The sequence below is a fragment of the Varroa destructor genome, unplaced genomic scaffold (genome assembly GCF_002443255.2).
Source record: "Varroa destructor unplaced genomic scaffold, Vdes_3.0 BEIS01000002.1, whole genome shotgun sequence".
Lineage (NCBI taxonomy): Eukaryota > Metazoa > Arthropoda > Arachnida > Mesostigmata > Varroidae > Varroa > Varroa destructor.
The window spans coordinates 49224526-49245813 of record NW_019211455.1 but is presented as its reverse complement, the minus strand read 5'-3'; the positions used below and the strand labels follow the sequence as shown (position 1 = coordinate 49245813).

The 21288-nt window shown below is 39.6% G+C and overlaps 1 protein-coding gene across 1 annotated transcript in view; it reads left to right on the top strand.

The window, feature by feature from the left end:
- LOC111244958 (potassium voltage-gated channel subfamily KQT member 1-like) overlaps positions 1-21001 on the top strand; it is a 220344-nt gene extending 199343 nt beyond the window's left edge. Inside the window, exons 10-11 of the mRNA XM_086981089.1 lie at positions 6642-7441; positions 16814-21001. Coding sequence (XP_086837215.1) covers positions 6642-7441; positions 16814-17332 — 1319 coding nt within the window. The 3' untranslated portion in view covers positions 17333-21001. The remainder of the gene's footprint in view (positions 1-6641; positions 7442-16813) is intronic.
- The last annotated feature ends 287 nt before the right edge of the window (positions 21002-21288 follow it).

Sequence of the window (21288 nt, the reverse complement as noted above, 5' to 3'; positions counted from 1 at the left end):
GGCAACGTCTGCACTGAACCATTAAATAGACACAAGCTATTTCAGCTTTACGTTTGCTTCAGGATGATGTTTCGTTGGCGTTATTGTCTTTCGCTCATGATCTTCCAGAAGATTTACCGGCAAGTTCAAAACTTCCCTCTTGGATCTTCTTAAACTAACGAGTTATGGTACTTTTAGCGGCAAACTGTTCACCGAATACAAAATTCTGCGCGACAAAAACTATAGTATATCATTAGAATTGGTCCAGTTCTAATGGGAGCTTAGGATGTGAATGCGACTTCTGTTTTTTTTTACTGCATAAAAATGAGTACATTTTTGTTCCTGTCGCAATAAGTTGTTGTGTTACGGATCTCGCACCATTGCCCGCAACCTTTCTCTGTCTGTCAACCAACGTATTTGTCGCGCTAAAAATGTTCAGGTTTGATGTTGGAGAACTCTTTCGGTCAGGTTGAGACCTTTTTTCCCGTCAAATAAGTGATTTGTAATTTCACTTGCCTGCAAACGGAAAAGAAGCAAAAATGCATCAGCGCACGATCCGGGAAATGTATAGCAAAGCTTTCCATTTGAAATTCAGGAATCCAGATTTGAAAATGTTTACCGTGTGTGGATCTGCATTAATATAGAATAGAATATACCACTCTTTCTTTGGACCGTCTCGTTTCTTCTAAGTAGCCTGGTTGAGTTAATGCAAAAAGGCGAAGTAATCCTGCCGATCAATTGTCTGTTTCATGGAGAGCAATTACCAACCAATCAGCGTGTTACAGTCTCATCAAACACAAAGTGTAACGTTTCTTGAATGAAAATCTAGTTAAATTTTAGGCTTTGGCTTTTGCCCTAGTGCCACCCATTCCGATATCTAGTTCATAGACGCCACCTCTCATTTCCAGTAACTATTCTGTGCGACAAAATCAGCCATTATGGGCGTGTGACGCTAGTGCTGAGCCATATTTACTTACTAGAAAGTTCCACATCCGTGCATAAGCCTAAGGGACTTAAGGTGATTTGACAGTTTTCGGTTAATTCCCGATATGGATGATACGAGGATCCTCATCAGAGTTAGATAATTGGACAGAGCTAAAAACGTTCCGCATACAGTTTTCAGATCTGCTAAACTACTCTTGAGTAATCTTTTTAGCGATAGCCTCGTTGCCGTAAACAAGGCAGTTTTGGCAACATCTTCATCTTTACAAGAAGGTGGTGAAAATACACTTTTCTTTTTAAGCTAGAACAATTATCTTAGAGAAGTTATTTATAGTTGAAATTGTACTAATAGCACAATACAGATACACCACACTGATAGAATGATATTTAAAGAAGCTGGCAAATATAGCTCCATTCCAACCTGAATAAATTAATGCAAGAAATGATAACACCAAATCCACGACAGATTAAAATATAAACTTCAGTCGGATCGAAAAATCGAAATAAATGTTGATGTAAACTAGGATGTCCTCCTACTCTAGGATTAAGGAATGTAGTATTAAAATCACAATCTGTTAATGATATTGTAATGGCTCTAAGTAAAGGAGGTAATGCAATAAAAACTGATCAACAAAATAAAGGAAAGGTTTCTATTTTCATTCTATATTCAAAATAGTTATAATAAAATTGATGACTTATTATATATATATATATATAAGCTTCATTTTCACCGGTTTTAATTTCTATCAATTTTTATTATAGCTACTTCAAATATACGTCCTTCAGGAATAAAAATAGAAATGTTTCCTTTATTTATCTGATCAGTTTATAAATCTGATATGTGTTACGACATATAAACATTATATAGCATGTTATATTCTTCTGTCGTTAGTGATATAAGTAAAATGACGTGGAATAAACCGTATTTATAGCGCCCGTTGTGTGTCGTTGCTACAGTTAGTGGTAATTAAAAAACAGCAGCTTGTTCGAGCTCCGATAGAGTACTCAATACAAGGGTACTAATAGTGAGCCACTAAAAGCAACGAATTTGAAGACAACGGCATGCTTTAACGCCGGGTTTCAAAGTCTCTGGTTGAGCTGTCAGGCTCAGCCCAACATTGGCTCGACATGCTTGCAGATAGCACGAGAACGTGGGACGAACTCAAGGCTCATCTGTTTGAGCGGTTTACATATTAAGCACCTACCCGCACAGCAGAATATTATGCGCCCGTTTAGAGTGACGACGAGGACTTGTGCTCATTCACCTAGAAGAAACGACTTTGATGGAACGTACAGGAGTACCGTTTGAGCTCCTAGAAAAAGCTACGACCTTGTGCTAGGCCCTTGTGCCTGTATGCCCGAGCACCACCAGGCCTCAGCAGTCAAGGAGAACACCCGGCTTAAGCAAACACAACAGACACCGCATTTAAAAACCGCACTAGTCAAGATTCAGGATGATCTTAAATTTTATATTGGATTATGAACTGGTCACCGTGTTCACGCCTCCACGATCCAGGTGATCAAAAGTAAACCGCCTCAGCGAATCGCACAGGTGTTTAGCAGAAGATAAATCTTTCCTATTAGCTTTGTTAAATGATACACGTTAGCAAATACTTTTTTACATCCTCAGACGATCGCCTAGGTCTAGTCCATGTACGGTGCTGAATTCACTAGAAAATTAGAATTATTGTTGGTTCGTTATAGACAACAAGAAGGACTCGCTATTAGGAAGGTCACTTGCTGTTCTTAATAGTCGCTTTTAAGCATTTTTTATCCTATATAATCCAACAACTTCTACTCTTAAAAATGGTAATTCAACTTGGGTTTACTTGATTTAACTTTGTAGAATACTAAGGAGTCTTAATTGCAGCGTACGTTCATCAAGTAATATGCAGGTTTTTATGCGCTAGACGTAAAAGATACAAAAAGCAGAATGCTTTTGTGTCAATTAGGTTGTAGATTTTTGTACTTCCAGGTTCTCCAGTTAGTAGGAAGGCTTGTCGTGTTCTAGATCTTAATAGGCTTTGTATTCGTAGTTAGTAGTCGATATTCATGCATTGCTTTTGGGATCATTTTCGTACTAATGACTCAGTCGAGATAGGCATGATGGCCACCCCTGCTAGAGGATCTATTTAGATATAGATGACAATCCGAATTCTTTTTAAACTTCAGTTCAACAAAAATGTGAGTCTGTGAGGTGTGAACGTAGGTGGCAGGGTCGAAATCTGATTTTATCCACTGCAGCTTCACGTTATTTACGGCAGGCATGCATGTTCATTGAAAGCGGTCGAGTGGAAAAAGGCGAACTGGTTAAACAGACATGTCGTTACTCGCTTTGCCGTACGTCGGTCATACCATAGACACTGCAGGAGACCAGGCCCACGAGCCTGACGATACTTGTAGGTGTTCCAGATGTGGTAGAAATTGAGATGGAGGTTCTACCGCTGGTTGCGACCTAACACCATTCTTAGGACATTTAGTAAGCTTCGCCACTTAGTTTTACAAGCTCTACAAGATTTATACAAATCATATGACGCGAAGTGTTTTAAAGGGTATCATATATTCTATCTACTGTTGGGACAGTGTGTCTGACCAGTATTTATGAAGCTGTTGATTACTACCAGCAAAGACAGATTAACAAATGTGATCAAATTGATTATAACATGAAAGATCCGGTCTTTGAATCCCTTTCATATCTTTCGCCAACTTGTATAAGGTTCGTTGACTAAGACATTAACTTGCGCAATTCCATCACCAAGCGCCGGAGGAAGAATTCATCATGCAAGATAGAGTATTTTCGCGGCTCGGTATGTGCTGCCAAGGTGCAACATGGCTTCGTCCGGCAATTGTTACTGGACGACTCTTCGATTACAGGAACACTTAGCTCTCAGCAGTTAAGCTTTCTGAGGCTAAAAACTAATATTAAGCGTAATCTTTCCATGCCAAATTTACCTTTGCCGGACCCCTAACCTGCAAACTACAAGACATGCATAAGCACGTCGCTGATTTATTATCATGTATAAAACAGTAATCTTGTTCTTGACATTGCCGTGGCCAATGGATCGACTTTCCAATGGATTTTTTCTGGTTAAATGGTCCCATAGATTAGTGAATAACGTATTTAACGACATTAAACTTGAAATATATATAGAAAAAAAAAATGGCTAAGGGCCAATAGTAAGGGTGAGAATGGTATGAGTGTTACGCCACTTGCACCAATCGCAGGAATTTCTCGCTGCAGTTTTGAGAAATGGCCGACTTTGCAGTGATAAGCTCTAGCGGTAATCGTTTCGTCCTGTTGTCGGTAACAGGTTATGATATTTGGGGGATTCTTTAGAACCTATAATATTACGACTGAAAGGAATACGTTCCGCCAGAGGCTGCTGCGGACTAAAGGCACAGAATTCGATTCGTTCATACCAGGCGAAAGCAAGGATACCTTCTGAACTGTCGCCACAGTAGTTCAACAACTCGCCGGAATTAGCGTCCAGACACTATCGTCCAGCGTACGGATTTCATTAGTAAAACAGATTTTAGAACTTATCACGCTATGAAGCGTCAGCACAGCGGACCAACGACAAAACGAACATCCTAGTGCTTATGTAGCATTAGAACTTCAGAATACGAAGATGACATGAAAAAACTTTTGCGATAAAACATAGTAAGAAAAAAGTAGATCCGTAGGCCTCAGTGTTCATTGTCACATCTCTCACTTCCGTCTCCTTGGCCCCTGGGCTAGAGGTGGTTATCAAAGTACACCGTTTCAAATGGCTCGTGACTTGAGTCGTCGTCGTCGTCGTCGTCGTCGTTCATGCTACACCCCCTCGTGTTGTTCCTCTTTGCGGCTAACAGGTTTGACTTGCTCCCTGTCCTATATCTATGACGTCTATGACGCAGTGAACAAAGCAGGATGATTACGGGAGTGCAGTCAATCGTATTTGGCTATCTAGGGGGTCTCACCACACGCGATCCTATCGAGCATCTTTCCGTTTATTGCATGCGCGTAGGTCCCCTGTACGCTGTTAAAGAACTTCTGTTCTAACTACGTACATATCGAGTTGTAGATCTAAAAATGAAAAACGGAAAAAGCTCAGTAAGGTAAACTCAGAAAATGAATGTATTTAAGTGTAAAATTTAATTTGTAATCCAACATTGGTCTGTTTCTTTCTATTTACAAGAATACGCGATAGAAACTATCACAATTAAGTAAAATGATCTTCAAGTACGGTTATCTTAAACTAAACGCGACGATATACAATGTATTGTTTAATACTTTCGCCATAGAATGAGGCATAATATTTTAGCAGGCATTTTAAATGTGCACAGCCATTTTGGATATCTCGCAAGCAACCTTCAAAATCGTGTAGTATAATGAAAACAAGCGATACTATAAAATACAAGTTTGAAAAAATACCAAGCACAGTATCTCTTAGATTGGTAAAAGTGGCGCCGTTTTTCCATACGTGAAAGTGGCATACTTTGTTCACAAAATTTACTCGTATATCTACTAATTAACTAAACAGTTGATTCTTCTATGGCTAAGATCCGGGTATCAACAGTATAGTAGTTCTTACTAGTCTTCGTGTAGCTCACGTAGCAAAGAAACGTTCCACAAGGTCCCATGGCTACAGCGGTCTCACACAAATCATATCATTATGGTACCTTATCATTCACGCCGCCATTTGTATGGCCAACTGACAACGCTGATTTACTACATTTAAGTAATATTATAAATGAACCCATACTATTATTTAAAGAAAATTACTGATGAGACTAAAAACGAAAAATAACTATAAGTAGACTACGGACTAAATTCTACCAGAACCTCTCAACTAGATTTCTCTAGGCTGTATTTCGTGTAGGCTTTGTTGACTGCAATAGGTAAACAAGGCAGTGACTAACAAAACGATGCGCTATTGATTACAATATTCATGGTATTTCATACTAAGCGCCTGGTGCTTTAAAAAACGCACCGTTTCAAACGCTTGAAGACACAATTTTTACAAGATATAATGTGTGTCCTCCCCTCCCCCTCCTCTATACGATTGTGTGCTTGTGAACGATACGAGTGTGAAAACTTAGATAGACCTGAGTTTTGCCAACGACTTGCACGATAGTGACGTTGAGACTCAAACCGATTAGAAGGACTACGTAAACTGCAGGTCAATAATCAGACTGAACCGAAGATAAGTTTATAGGTTCTAACGACACTAAACTCTAATTAATTCAAACGATCATTACACCAAATATTTGTGAAAACTATTGATTTATAAATTTCACTGCTTGGTTACCTCTTGACTGATCCACCAAAGGTCATCGATGTGCAGGTTCTTTGTTAGATCTGCCGTGGCATTAAAGCTGCCTGTCGCAACTAAGCTGATCAAGTTCCACGGTTGCCGACTACTTACGAAAAGCTAAATTGTTTCATCTATAAATTTTCAAGGCATACGTTCAGATAGACTCCCTTACCGAAGTGGCATGCTCTTTCCAATTAAAAGGTCAATTTTTTAATTTTCAATTAATAGATCCAAGGATATTAATAATTTAAGTGCATTGGATTAAACTTAATTTTCCTATAGAAGGGAGCAAGAAAATTTACCCTTTCATTGTTTCATCCATGTATCATAGTTTGTCCATTGGGCCAAAGTTGCTTACTTGTTCGGTAAATGCAGAGGGCGATCATTACACATGTTTGTTTGCTTGTTCAATACTATTCATAGGCCACGTGGACCTGTTGGGTCGGACGAAGAACATTCAGGCGCGACTCGACCTGATTCTTGGAAAAGCGGGATCCAAGGCAAAAGACGTGTACGACTCGAAGCAATCTCTAGCATCGCGCATCGTCAAGGTGGAGCGTTCCGTCGAGGACATCGAGTCAAAGCTGGACCAGCTGCTGGAGATGTACCTGGAAGACCGGCGGGGTCCGGCACAGCCCGTGCCCCCCCGGATGTCTCGCCTGCTGCACGGTGGGCCTCCACCACCGCCGCCTCCTTCGATAGCGCCCTCGATTGCTCCCTCGCAGAGATCGGTCACTCCGCCCCCGATGGCTACGTCCTCACCCCCACCCCCGCTCCAAGGCCCCTTGGGTGCCCTCGGAGGAGGCCAGCTTCCCGATCAGGGCCCCCTGGAGAGCAGTAGCCCCGCTCCAATGGGCCCATCGCCGGGGCCACTGACCTCCTTTCAACCTCCGGCAGGTTCCGGGCCGATCGGATCGTCGGTTTCGAGCTCGTACCCTCCTTATTCCTTGCCCATGTCTCAGCCAATTCCATTCCGTTTGGACCAACCGGCAGTCGTCACCTCCGGCCTGGCAGAGAGTGTACCCCACCTACCTCAGTACCTATCTCAGCTGCCCCTACAGTCGCAGTCAACTGCCGTGTCACCCTCGGCAACTGCAGTGTCCTCCGTGAACCCCTTAGCTACCCTTGCTAGCCCACCTATCCCATCCGATTCTCCCCTGACCACAACCGAGCAACCCGCATCTCCACCTCAGCCTCAGACTCAGGCCTCATCTCCACCAACGGTACGTCTGTGCGACGACCTCAACAGCTACACTTTATACTACACATACACATCGGTCACTCACGTTCCATCGGTTTTCGTTTCCCATTCGTCTTTATTTTTATTATCTTTGTCATCGCGAGCTTGTTCTAATTAATGTTATTAGTTTGTTCATTGACTGTATCCATAGCCTGGCCTATTATAAGTGCCTTTGCTTCGAGCTTCTGATTCGCAAACGAGTGCATCTACAAATGTATTATTTATTTCCTGAGATATTCTGAAAATCAGTAGTCATTTAGCGGCACAATAAATTCAGCATGTTAAATAAATCAGAAGTGTGAATCTTGCACCTGTAAAAAATCACCGATATGTTCAGCAACGAAATGCGTGCGGGTGACTACACATACAAATTATATTGTATCTTGAGCGCTTGCAAATGTAAATTCACCTGATCATCATCTCTTTACTCAATCCACTGTTGCAGCCATGGTCTCGTCCATGGGGCCATCGTTATTAACCTAATCTTCATCGATATTCCGTGCGATTAAACTAGTCCGGCAATAAATTTACAAGCTTAACGCTGCCGATCGTAGTTTAAAGACCTTTGTGTGTGTATTGTCTCCTGTTTATACTGTCCACTGGCAGTCGATATCTCAAACGAGTTCCCGCCAACGCTATTTCAGTGTATATATATACACGGTATGAAGCATAGCAGATTATTCAGATATAACCGTATATTTTTACAGTCATCCACTGCGTGGACACTATAATCTATGCAAAGTACTTCGAGAACAAGGTTTCACTTAGCTGCGTAAATGAAATACACGACATGCGCTCTTCATTGGTAGGGATTTTGTGCTGTTATATGCTAATTTGAGCGTTGGACACACAAAGAAACCATCGCTATCAATAGCAACCAGAATGAACCGCTTTGCTGCTGATCTTCTATATGCAATGATTTGGATCTGTCTTTCCTGTGTTAAAATGTTTTGGATACTATCCCATTGTGACTTAGATTCAAACTTATGCACATCCATATATGGTCGTCATTATTTAAAAGTATATAATTATATCGAGTTTTTATTTGTATTATATTACGGTTTGGGCTAGAAATTATGAGATTCTGCCACATATAAGATTAGATTAAAATTGTTTACTATGCTGCCTTATGCGTATGCTTTTATCTTATGGCCGAAAAGAGCGTTTCTCTTCTTTGATCTCAGACGTTTTATGCGACTGGAGGGTTATGACTTCACTGTTTCAAATGATTGACATAAGCTGGACATGAGATTAACTGATGTGTTTGTGTTGGAAATCGCGCTTTTTAATGCTCTTTTTAATAATAATCATACTTTTTTTTTTCAACAAGAAACGTTAACTACGGCCATAAATCATAGCACGTCAAAATTATGTGTTTATTTACCGCTAAAAACAAAAAGTGTATCGTTACAGTTTGTATGAAAAAATTAGCAGTCATTTCAGCGCTCGCCTTATTAATTCAATATATCATACAATCACAATTATTTTAGTGAACCCGCTACTCGAATTGACAAGAATTTGTCTTATATCTATCTCCTCTACCGAGCTTTCCTCAGTGACACTTTCTCCTGTTACTGGACGTTTTATTCGATTACGCTAAGACACGTAAAACATTTGTCACAGTATTTATATAAATATACATTCGCGTGTACACACACACACACACACAGACACACACACACGAGGTGCACTGACCAAAGTGAGATTTTTTTTCAACTGGTCATGTGCATTTATCCAGAAAGGTAAACAAACTAATGTGTGAAAGCTCGATTTAAAAAGGGGCAGACAAGCTTGCAGCCATGCTAAAACATAGTGCTCCATTTTCGGCATTCGGTTAGAAGATCAGCTGTTGTCTAATCTTTTTAAGGACAACTAACCTCTGCACAAATGAGAAACTTTCTTTTCCGATCAAAATTAACAATTTACGTTAGTGCTGCTACTACTACGGAAGAACTATTGTATGTGGGAAAGCTAGGATTTTTTAACAAAAAATCCACCAGCGTGGCATAAAAGCCATTCTTCATTATCCCAAACTTTTAATAAAGCTAGAGGCTGTTTGGGAGAGAAGAATATCCATTGCCAATTATCGTCGTCCAAATAAGTTTACAAAGTTTGTCTTTTTGCGCCTTTATCCATGTCACTTTTGACCACTTTGAAACCTTGAAGATTTGAGACCGTCAGCTTGCTATCAGCCCAAAATTTAGATCCGCTGGATTTTTGTACTGCGCATATTCGAGGCGTGTCTAGGTGAGTGCACACTTACCATTATCGCTTGGCGTCAAAGAGCTATCTGCGAACAAATAATGTTTTGTAACTCATGTCCCCGAATCGGGGCAATAGTGGAAGTGAACTGTGGTTAACGTGATTAAACATGCTCATCTATAATAACACACGCGAGAAATTTCATTGAAATATCAATTTTTGTTGAAATGAAGTTCAACAAAGAAACTCATAACCAGAAGTCCTAACCAGACAATCCATTTCCTACATGTATACATATAGTGCTGGCAGCTGGTCTTTAGTGATGTCAGTTGTCGAAAGAAAAATGTTAGTCGCAGTTTGCTGTTTTGTGAATAGAGTTTGCGTTTTTCTCTACTGTCGTGTACTATATGTCGTTAAAGGGGGTTTGAACCAGCGACCCCTGACTTTTTTTAGCCAAAGCTGTAGCAGTCCACTTAGTAGAAAACGTATTTGTTTACTGAACTTTAGAAACTCGAGGTGGTCTAGGTTCGAGCTAGGTGTAGATACGCTTTGATTCGCGCTGGCAGATGCTAGCAGTCTGATGGAACGCCCAATAGCGGTACCGGAAGTAAGACTCAAAACATCTAGATTTAGCCGTCCACGCTACCGCGCATCCTTTGTAGATAAAACTGCATCGATAGCAATTCACGTTACTTCGAGAAAAAGTATTGGTGCTAAAAGTTACTCTTCTCTTTTTACGCTCAAGCACAGAAACCACTCCGTAAAGATTTTTGCTCAGAGCTTATGTGCTTTACGAGCACAATTGAATTGGTTCAAGGGACGATTGCTGCTAATTGACAGCGACAAGGCGATATCGACGCTTTAGAAACATGTCCTGATTCATACTGCAGATCGAGCGTTCGGTGTATCAGCTTCCACGACAAGAAGAAGAAAAAACAGCTTATCGATCTGTTTTTTTAATAAGGTTGGCATAGATTATAGGTCGCACGGCAGCACTATTGAATAAAATAAGTGAGCCTCTCCGACTGCATTTAAAGCAAAAAGTAATTAAAAAAAATTGTCAATTGTGTGACACCTTGACACCTCGCGGAGAGCAACTCAGCCTATCTGCTGATAAAATCTTTTTGTCATGGGAATCAAGTCGGTGCAACTTAATAAGTTAAATGTTGATAGCAACAAGAAGTCGCTTCACTAAATTTGTCAGTAACTTTTTAATAGTGGTAACAATAAATAAGACAGTACTGATAGTCACAGATTTGTATCGTTCACAGACAGATACACAAATAAGTCCCTGTAAGGCTTAGGTTAATTTCGATGACCTAATTAGCCATAAATGCTAAATTCACGAAAACAACCGCTAATTTCTGCAAAAGAGTGTCGAAATTACGAAAGTAAACCCTTTTTGCGCTACTGTGGTGACTTCTCAATCAAGTTCAATCTATCTTCTTTTGTAGAGGTTTTATTTCCCCTCGCTTTGGGTCATTGAAATCTACCTCCAATTCTTCGAATGCTACATGGGAACTAATTGCGACGTAGGTCGTCGATTTAGGGTGACTGGGAAAGTTTGTGATAGAGGTTTATCCGGCCCGAAAACATGCGGCAATAGGTAAGCTTCAGTGGTATTCTTGGCATGAAAGACCCATCTTAATTCGGACTTATTAATAATTTTTTCTAAGACTGTATATATAAGCAACAACAAAAATTTCACCTATATTTTTTAGAATACCATAGCTGGTAACTATATAGCCTCAACTTCAGTTCGTAATCTAAATTACTCACTCATTGTATTTGAAAGATTATTTCTTTGATCGTTACAAGTATTCGCATATCAAGTCGCAATATATCTCAAGAACCTCAAAAAGACTAACCGTTTGAGCTCATCTGGACGACCCAATTGGCAATTGATATTTCTGAAACAGCTGTCAATGTTGCATCAAAAATCCAGGTGTATCAAAGGGGCCTTTGAATACTAATCTACTGACAATCGGGTTGCCTTTGCATGAAAACTGGCAATGGTGAAAGACATCGATCTGAGTAAAAACAGAAACGGTTTGTGTCGTGTGGAGATATTGGATAATAGCCGATCTTTTCTTCGACTGCAAAAATGACGCACTATTTTATGCGAGATAACTTCGTTACTTTGGTTTCAAAACAGTAGACAGTGGGCCAAATAGAGTACAAAGTTGTGCCCCGTAAGATAAACAATCCGCCAAAGTTTGTTTAAAATTAACTATAGTCGCCTATAGTCGCTGACGTACTTGAAATTTGTCCTTGCTCCACCAGCCTTTCCATTTTTCATACAACCCATCTTGAAAAGCCACACCCAATATGTGCAAAATCCTCTAATTTCATAGAATGTCTATAGATAGATCTTTTTTTTTTAATATACTCATAGGGTCAATTTAGTTTGGATTTAAGAACAATGGGCCCATGTTTATTCATTATATTTGTTATCGCGTATACACTTTTTTTAGTATAAAAAATATCAGCTTTCCGAAATAATTGATAAAGATTATCGTCGTTAAAAAAGGAATGCAAGTAAAACGAAATAGTATTTGCCAATTTTTGCTTGACCTATGAATTATTACTGCAAGAAGCCCTTTGCTAAATGTAATGTCCGGGGTACGCAAGCGTGATCACAGTACAAAAGGCTAGCATATAATATATAGCAGTATCTATCGCTTCAAAGACATAGTCTTTTGTTGAAATGGGCCACCATTGACTTTGAAGCTGCGTTGAGTTATCTGTTCAGATAGCTAACCTCCATAAACTGGTTTCATTGTATGAATGTACAATTTCTTTAGCTTATTATTGCTGCAGTTCATAATTCTGCAGATAATTCCATAGATCATAGGCAGTCATTACCTAAATTAGAGTTAACCATGGCTAGTCTCGCATAACCATATTATTCCATCCCACGGCATGAAGAAACCTAGCCATCGATAGTTATACCATTTTGTGTCGATTAACGGTTCAAGCCACTAGCCCATCAATCTATTGGCCCCCTAACAAGCCATTAAATCAGCACTTACTATTGAGGTTTAGGTGGAAACTTTTTGTCGGTACTGCTTAGGAAAAAAACGTTTATCTGCGTAGACTTTATGATATTTTTCGCTTCTTTTTTACGGGATTTTGAATGAAAACGCATAAAAGGTATAAACTGATCGAGGTTATGAAATACAGAACAAACTTAATGATAGCAGATTATAATTAATAAGTGGAAATATGCACGATAAACAACTATTTCTGATACTCTGGTTTTAATTGTTCTTAACGTTTGTTAGCTAGCTCTACCTTTTTTCCGGGGCTACCGAATAAAACGAGTCGCTTTTAATAGAATACCGTTGTTCATTATTCGTCGTATTGTTGTTCCTTTGATCTTTGTCTCTTTTAGATATCACAGAAGGTGTTTCAGGTGAAATAGAGAGTCTTTCTAAGTGCGAGAGCCTTTCTAACGAGCTCGAGACAGTTGTATGACATAGGTAAGGATCCACTGTCTTCGTGAGGCTTTCCAAAATTACATTTCACTTCAAGTGCGTGTTTCCGGCCTTTGTCCTACTCCCTACCAAAGACCTCAATATATCCTGTAACTCGACCTATCCGTGTAACCCTAATCCCGTTTTTTCCCGTGTTTTTGAATTTGCACTCTTACAAATTTCGTTGTATTGCCAGAAAAATTTTATAAAAACATTCCCCTGTCCAAGTCATTTCTGCTTGCTGTTTTTCTTGCTTGTGCAGCCACTATTGGTCAATCAGTCTGTTTGAATGATTAAAACATAAACCAGTGATACCTATTGTGACTAACCGACGTGGTAACATGAAAATAATTGTCTATTTATTAAAATCTCATTTGTGCCCTTCTAGATTCAAAAGGCAGCTACATGATATTCAAAAGTTGCCTATCATCAATTCAAACTTCTATGTTGATCCCTGCATTTCTCGCCATTTTCTATCCTTATACCCATCAGCCAGGTAATTTTCCAAGCTTTACAAATAGATTTGGGAAACTATTGATCACGCGAGTTTTAAGGAAAGCTTCTTCTAATATAAACTCTCGCTAAATCTATCTTCTCGAGATAATAACTAGAACTTGTTACTAAATCAATAGGCAATTTTATACGAACTTACCCCTTTTACTAAAGCACGTACACAATGAAAAAGACAATTTAACGTAGTCGCACGCGCAACCATTTTCTGAGATATATTCATTCTTGATTAATTTTATACAATGGAAAGCCGTTCGCCTTGCTTTAACTCATTCAAACTCTCTATTTACAAGTGACCGACTATGTTTCAAAAATCTGTGCAAAAGAAATAGGTGTCGTGCAAAAACCTATACATCTTCCCATCCATCTATCTAGTAAATTGAAAACTAAACAAGTAAATATATCTAGTAAAGCTTTTTTAGATAAAGCGTCTTTTATATATGCAGAAACTGTTATCCAAACACAAAGCAAACTGGGCAATTGATATTCTGGTAGTGAAGGCTTATATGCGGCGGCTGGATTTCGCCTGAGTCCGCTTTATAGCGGCAATAACTGGTACTCTCAGTACGTTTCATATGAGCGAAATCTTTGGTCATGTTTTAGTTTTAATGTGATAGTATACACCGCAATATGGATGATTTAATAAAAATAATTTGTTATTATAGTATATATATATATATATAGTGTGTCATATTCACTATATATGAAACGATATATACTACTTCCTGCCCGATTTCTCCTACTATGTTATAATAATCATTCAGGTACCGACTGAATCAAGTAACGACTCCGCTTACCACCGTACCATGACACTTCTTTAAAATGCGGGTTTCAAGCATACATTCGTTAACTTCCTGCGCATACGCACTACTTTTAAGACGCACTCGAAATTTGTGTTGGTTATGGACCTTTTACGCCTAGCCAAAGAGTCGTCAGTCTTCTTACTAACAGATTTCTCGAATATTCCTATTCGCTTTCATAGTAGCATGTCATACGGTGTCCTCCTACAGCGACTCAAATTCGCGTGATGAATGCCCACTTTAAGGTCATTTTAATTTAATTTACTACTACAATGATCATTGTCGCATTTAGGGCTCAGGGTTTCCGAGGATGCTATTAAGAAGCCGCTAAAGCCTATGAAAACGAGGGTTCGTTACACAGGTATCACGTACTAGGAATCCGCTATGGCAGCTCAGTATTGTCCTCACAGCTTCTATGCATATTGTTTTTTGATAAATAAACGGACGAATTTAACTAGGATCTCAAGGCAAAGATCAAACAAGACAATAACAAAAAGAATCGAAAAAATACTTCGGAAATGATACGCTTACTTAAAAACGTCCAACGCTTTTCATTGAATAAAACTGAAATAAATGTCACGCGTTCGATAATTTTAAAAATGACTTAACATTACAATATCCATATCTAAATAAATTGTTTGAGTATAGTATTATGGCTAAACATTGCTTCAGATGGCAAGCCCTTTCCAACATAAAATACAGCGTATCTACACCCGGTCTCGAACCTAGGCTACATCACATATTTCTCAGTTCCGTAAACAAATTCGTTACCACTGGCATATTACCCACAAAAATATCTATATATAATTAGTACTTAATTAACTCGATGTTCAATAAATGTTTCAAACTGTATTTACATAAATATTTAGAGTCGAGTCATAGGTCACTACCATCAATACATTGCTTGGTGGTCTATTGCTTATATTCAGCACAATAGTCATAGCATTTTTAACTGGCCTTTTTATCTAAAGGTTAACATTAAATCGATTAAATCTTAAGTTGCTTAACGTATTTGTTTAACCCAAAAACTGCGCGTTTGCTTGGCATTTTTGAAATTTATGGTCACCAAAGATTAAAATGCACGCATGTCAAGGTCTTGAAAAGATTATTTTCGATTACGGCGGCCCATATCGGCTTGAAGCCTTATCAGCGCTAGCTAAGTTAGCTGCAATCGGCAGCCTCAAGACACCAGCGTTCAATGATGGTCACGACGGTTCCGTTGCCGCCCTAATATGCAAGGATGGCCTGCAGATAGAGGGCTACTTTATCCAAAACTCTTCCGCTCAGCTTGCGTAAGCTCAGGGAAAACACATTGCTTAGGAGAAGAGTTCAACTTTATTTTCACTTGCACTCTTGCCCTAATCAAGCTCGACTGCCGATTGAGTTTCAATATACTAAATGCAAATCAGCGGCAAAGCTTTTGCGACCCTCAACTATAATGTACAACAGACGCGTTGGTTTCACCGTCGGTATGCGAACATACTCGTATAGACACTTTTTTAAATCGCCAGCATTAAGCAATAAGCTTAGCGATGTGCCGCCTTGACTACAGGCAAAGTGAAACTCCTGTATACGTCCTTCTTCGACGCTTTAGCACTGAAGAAGTTCATTATTTTTAGGAATAGATTTTTCAAGCATTTATAGAAATGCATTTTGTACCTAGCTAGATTTGCTCACTTAAAAAGTACATGATTTGTTAAAACAAAAACATTATGACGTTCATCGAGCGTAAAAGGCAACTGTGGACTTTGTTTTCAATACGCTCATAAGAAGCGCATTACTTCACGCTATTATTTAGAAGTTCGTCCCTAAAGCGAACTGGAGTAAATTTGAACGCTCACTGTCATGAGCAATGGAATAAATCATACAGCTTTCTTAAAAAGACGCTTGTCAGATGCAGCTAAAGAACACTTTACATACCTATTTCTGAAGTATGACCACCTGTAGATGTGCGTAATGGCACATGTTTCTTGAAGTAAGGACGTCGCTCATTTCCAACTGTAAGATTTCTCGTGTCCATCATAAACCATTTGTCAACTTGAAGTAACACATATTTATACATTTCTGAGCCCAATGAGGCTTGTTGTATACAACTGTGGACGAATACACACATACATTGAAGACAGGACACCTGTGAGTTCTATTCGTCCGGACAAAATTCCTTTTATCGGCTCCGCTTCCAGCTGCACATAACAAGCCCATCATTCTTTCTCCGCATATACCAATGACGTTTTCGTTGACCGGTCGGTTACGCTTTCAAGTTTCAGTTGGCTATGCAAATCTGTTTTGTAGTGAAGAAATATGTTCTACTGTATTCTGTCTTTGCATGCGTTCGTTGCCTATGTATTTGGGTGTACTTTTTTTCAGGTCGAGGTCAAGGCAGTTCCAGCAATTCGAGTGGCGGCAACTGGCGACAGTTCGCTGGAGTCGGAGAGAACAACGGCTGACGATTCGCTCGAGGACGATACAGCTCACGAGGGTGGAGACGAAGCCGATGAGGCAGCAGCCCTCATCCGGACGTCGCCACGGACCAAGCTGGGCAGTGGCCCGTTGGCTCTCAACAGCAGTAACACCAGGCAGATGGCTTCATCAAATCGCAATGTGGCCGTCGAAAAGACCAACGGCTCCAGTTCTAAGTCGCCGAAATCACCTCTTGGTTTTTGCGGAAGCTTAATGAAGCAGTCGCTTGACCTGCGAGACAACTTGCCAAAAGACGCTGGCTCGTCAGCGCATGGATCTGCGATCATTCCCGGTCCGACTAATGCCACAGGCTCAGCTTCGCAGAGGGGAGCTTCTGCTGATGGTGGGAAACCATCGGTGGTGCGCGTGAGTGTCCGCGAAACGGCCGCGCTGTTACGACCCACCTTGCACACGTTCCATCTCTGACTTACGCTATCCGGCCTTCAGCCAAATGAAACAATACTAATAACAATAATAATAATAATAAAAGGTGCGAGATAGCTCAGACAGTCAAGACATGCTCAAACCGATTACCAGGTCCCGCACAGCCCTTCCTGAACTTTCCGAAGAGCTTGAGTAACTATTTGAATAGCTGCTGCAACCTAAATGAGGCATTCATGAGCTGCTACTGACTGTATGAACATCAGCTTCCGAACATCCGAGTTCAGCCTCGGATCGAACAATTAAGCAACAATAAGCCTGAGCAAGGCCGTGCGAAACGCTGACTGGTCCTATAAGTGCTTCTGTAATATTACCTGCAGCGAGAAGATGCATACGAAAGCAAAGTGAGACAAAAACTGGGTTCATTTCGCAGTTTACATATACGCGAATTCGACAAGCATTTACACTACTGTTGATCGGGGAATCCGCTGAAATGAGTACAAGTCGCTTAAGGTGCTTTAAATATGTCTGCGTGAGAAACCGATTTCTAGATCTATTAACGGTTCGTTGTCCCAGGATATAACAGGACTGTGGTCTTTCTGCTTGTGCTTAGCTACTGGCGACACCAAGTGGCCTTCACATCCAGCTGACTGGGTGCCTTACCATTTCACGCGAATCAAGTGAAACAACAGTTATCTATTATTAAATCTCAATGTGTACTTACCAAAACACACACTAATAGTGCAAGGACTGGTCAGATTTCTGTATGCCGAAGGAACTCGAATGCAGATAGCATCCCCGATAGTAATACCGATCGTAAGACTGTGAAGCGCTGCCCAGTGTGTAATACGCTTTACGGCGTATAAGTTTAAGCAAAAGTCATTTGTTCTGAGAAGAAGAACAGAAGACGGAACAGGGCTGTAGAGAAGTTCTACCATCCATCCAGACTACACGAAACGGTGCAAACATCAAAAAAGCAGGCTCTGACAATTTCGTTTGCTCCGCTTCACAACTTAGAGACAAATTTGTATTTCTGGTGTTATGATTGTTTATACAATACACATGGAACGATATGTCGCAGCCACCGTTGAGTGGACACAAATACGGCCTTGTTAACAAATACTAACTAGTTACGTTTTTGCAACTATGGCAAGCAGGAACTGTGATCATTGTCATGTCAAGACCCTCGACAACTAGGCCAATCCCGCTCGATAGGAAGAGTCGCATAATCCATGAAATTATCAAGAATCAATAGAACGACCTACTAAGATGGCATCAAGATGTATACATAACATTGGTCAATTAGAAGTAACAACACCGAAGCCAACCAGCATTCATCGTCCGAGGCTACAAATAAATATACTAAATAGTGTCTAAAGCCTTTGCCTCGACAATGTAAACTACTTTTAGCTTATAATAACAATCGTCTGATAGCGAACGACAAGCAACGCATCCAACAATTCTATTCCCGCTGTAAAACGATGTAGAAGACAAACGAATTTAGAGTGACTTCGAATCATTTCATATTCAGTGTCAACTTACTTGAATACTGCAGCGTTCCAGAAAGAACACAATTTTTACACATCCTGCTGTTTCATTACACTATATTGGAATTAAGAAGTTACATCTGCTACTACAACTACAGACAGACGGTGAAATCCAGGACGATTTTACTATACTCGACCTAGTGTTAAACCGCGCCAGCTGTATCTATTTGGTTAAACCTTTTGTCACTGAAAACAAACAATTTTCCTAAATGTCCGAACCAAGTGTTGTGAATCTGTGAATACCCAGCAACAACTACTGCCCCTGTAGGTCTCGTGGAGATCGTCGGACACACCTTTTGCATTGTGATTGTCATCGTTCTACAAACAACTGCAGGAACCCATATCAATCATAATTATAAAGTAATACAATTAAAATAATAGCAAAATTATAATTTTTACTACTAAAATCGTCAATGACCTGCAAAGGATCATAGGGCTGTGCCCGATTATTACATATGTCGACGAGAAGCTGTACTGTTTATATACACAATGAACCAACCAGAACGGAAAAAAGCAGTAAGCTTATAGTGTAGACAAATGAAAAAAATAAAAGAATAATTGAAAACAATGTAACATCGTCGATTGTTTACGCATAGCCATCAAATGGCACAGGAATTTACCTTAAGCTTAGCTGATTAGTTTGAAGGCTTCTTTCTGGAGCTGCTTGCGATGACAAGAAAAGCAGCAGCAGGAACCGCTAGGAATGTAATAATCGCATTAACTGCAGTCACCTCAGAGGCAACTTGAAAGAAAATCTACTACCTGACATGCGTTTGTAACGTGCAGCAGAACAACGACAACAACAAAGGAAACATTGAAAAACTCTAAGACGACGCGCAAACATTCACGTATATATGGTTTTATCGTAGAAAAAAAACCTAATAATTCATTGAAAGATTGATTGCTCCTGCAATAACAACCAATGAATAATACTGTTTAACACAACTGATCTACATATACATATATACGTAGATTGATTATTGATCCAACAACCTAAGAAAATCATAGGATACATGGACATTGATACAATACTATACAGCACAGCATGATGTAATTTCACACAGAATGAGTAACGACTCCATGATGATAAGCGAACGAGTAAATGAAAACGTACGCCACCGACGAGAAACAGATTATGACAGAGCCGGTTATTGTCTTGAGCTGATCCCCTTTCCGGACCATTGAGGAAATGCGAAGACCAACAATGACATCGATAACAGTTAGAAACACCACTTGTTTATAGCACCAATCACCGCATAAAGTATAATAGAAAAAAAAGCTAATAACAGGACACACCAAATTATCAGTACTTCGGTATATTTCCTTATCCAAACTATCTATCTTAAGTCTCAAAATCTAGTAGGAGAATCGCTCAAATACCCAACGCGCTGGCCTGCATACTAGCGTAATTTGTCATTTTTGAGCTAACATTAAGTACATCTAACAACCACTGATACATGTTATGCGAAACCGAAAATAGTTCGAAATTTCTATAATAAATCGAGCTACCTCAGCCATTAAACGACGTCGTATCATAAACTTGAAGCGTGAATCGACTCACTTGTACCATCTAATAAGGGATAAACTGATTGTGAATGAGCTACGGTATTAATAACAGTATCAATAAGGCCGTCGTAGGAGCTTACTTGGTGCACTAGGACAGATAGTGCTTAGATGGATGATGTCTGATAATCATACATTGACGCTGACTATATTCAATGCTAGCGTTTTGGTTACACGTAAAATTTTCAGTACAACAACTGCAAGTTTGCTATATATCGAACAGGCAGAAAGTTAAAACTAGCTTGTTACCAGCGGTACGTAGACGATCGTTTCGATATTATTCGATACATAAAGAGATGTTTAGAGAAATGCAGCTACAGTCCTGAATTGAAAAAGAAACTGAACGCTCTTCTATATCAGCTTAATTATGAAAACAGTGATGTTAGTCAGCAAAAAACTCATTTGATTAAAAAATTTACCCGCCCTGTACAACAGCAACTTATCGTTACGGGATAAAAAGCTACTATGCACTAGCATTACTGTAGAACACAGAGTAAGTCCATTCTGTCTCGAGGTATTCTACACGCTGCAATAATACATTGCACAGTTTTTGTCAATAAAAGAGGAACTAAGGAAATTATAGTACCATTCGCATAATATAAAATCAATTTCTTTTATTACTAGCCATTTCATTTATCTATCACTTACGACTGATGACGATGATCATCTGAACGCCAAGACAAATATTATTATTATTATAAATATTAAAAAAAAAAATAATAAAAATCTCCGCGAACACATTTGGCAGAGTAGTCCAGGACATCAAACACCGAATAACAACAAAAATGTTTGGAACCGTTTGGACAGATGACAACCAGCGCAAGGCCAACAAACTGTAACCAAATATAGAAACCTCAAAATCGTATTGTTATTATCACCGCATGGAAGAAA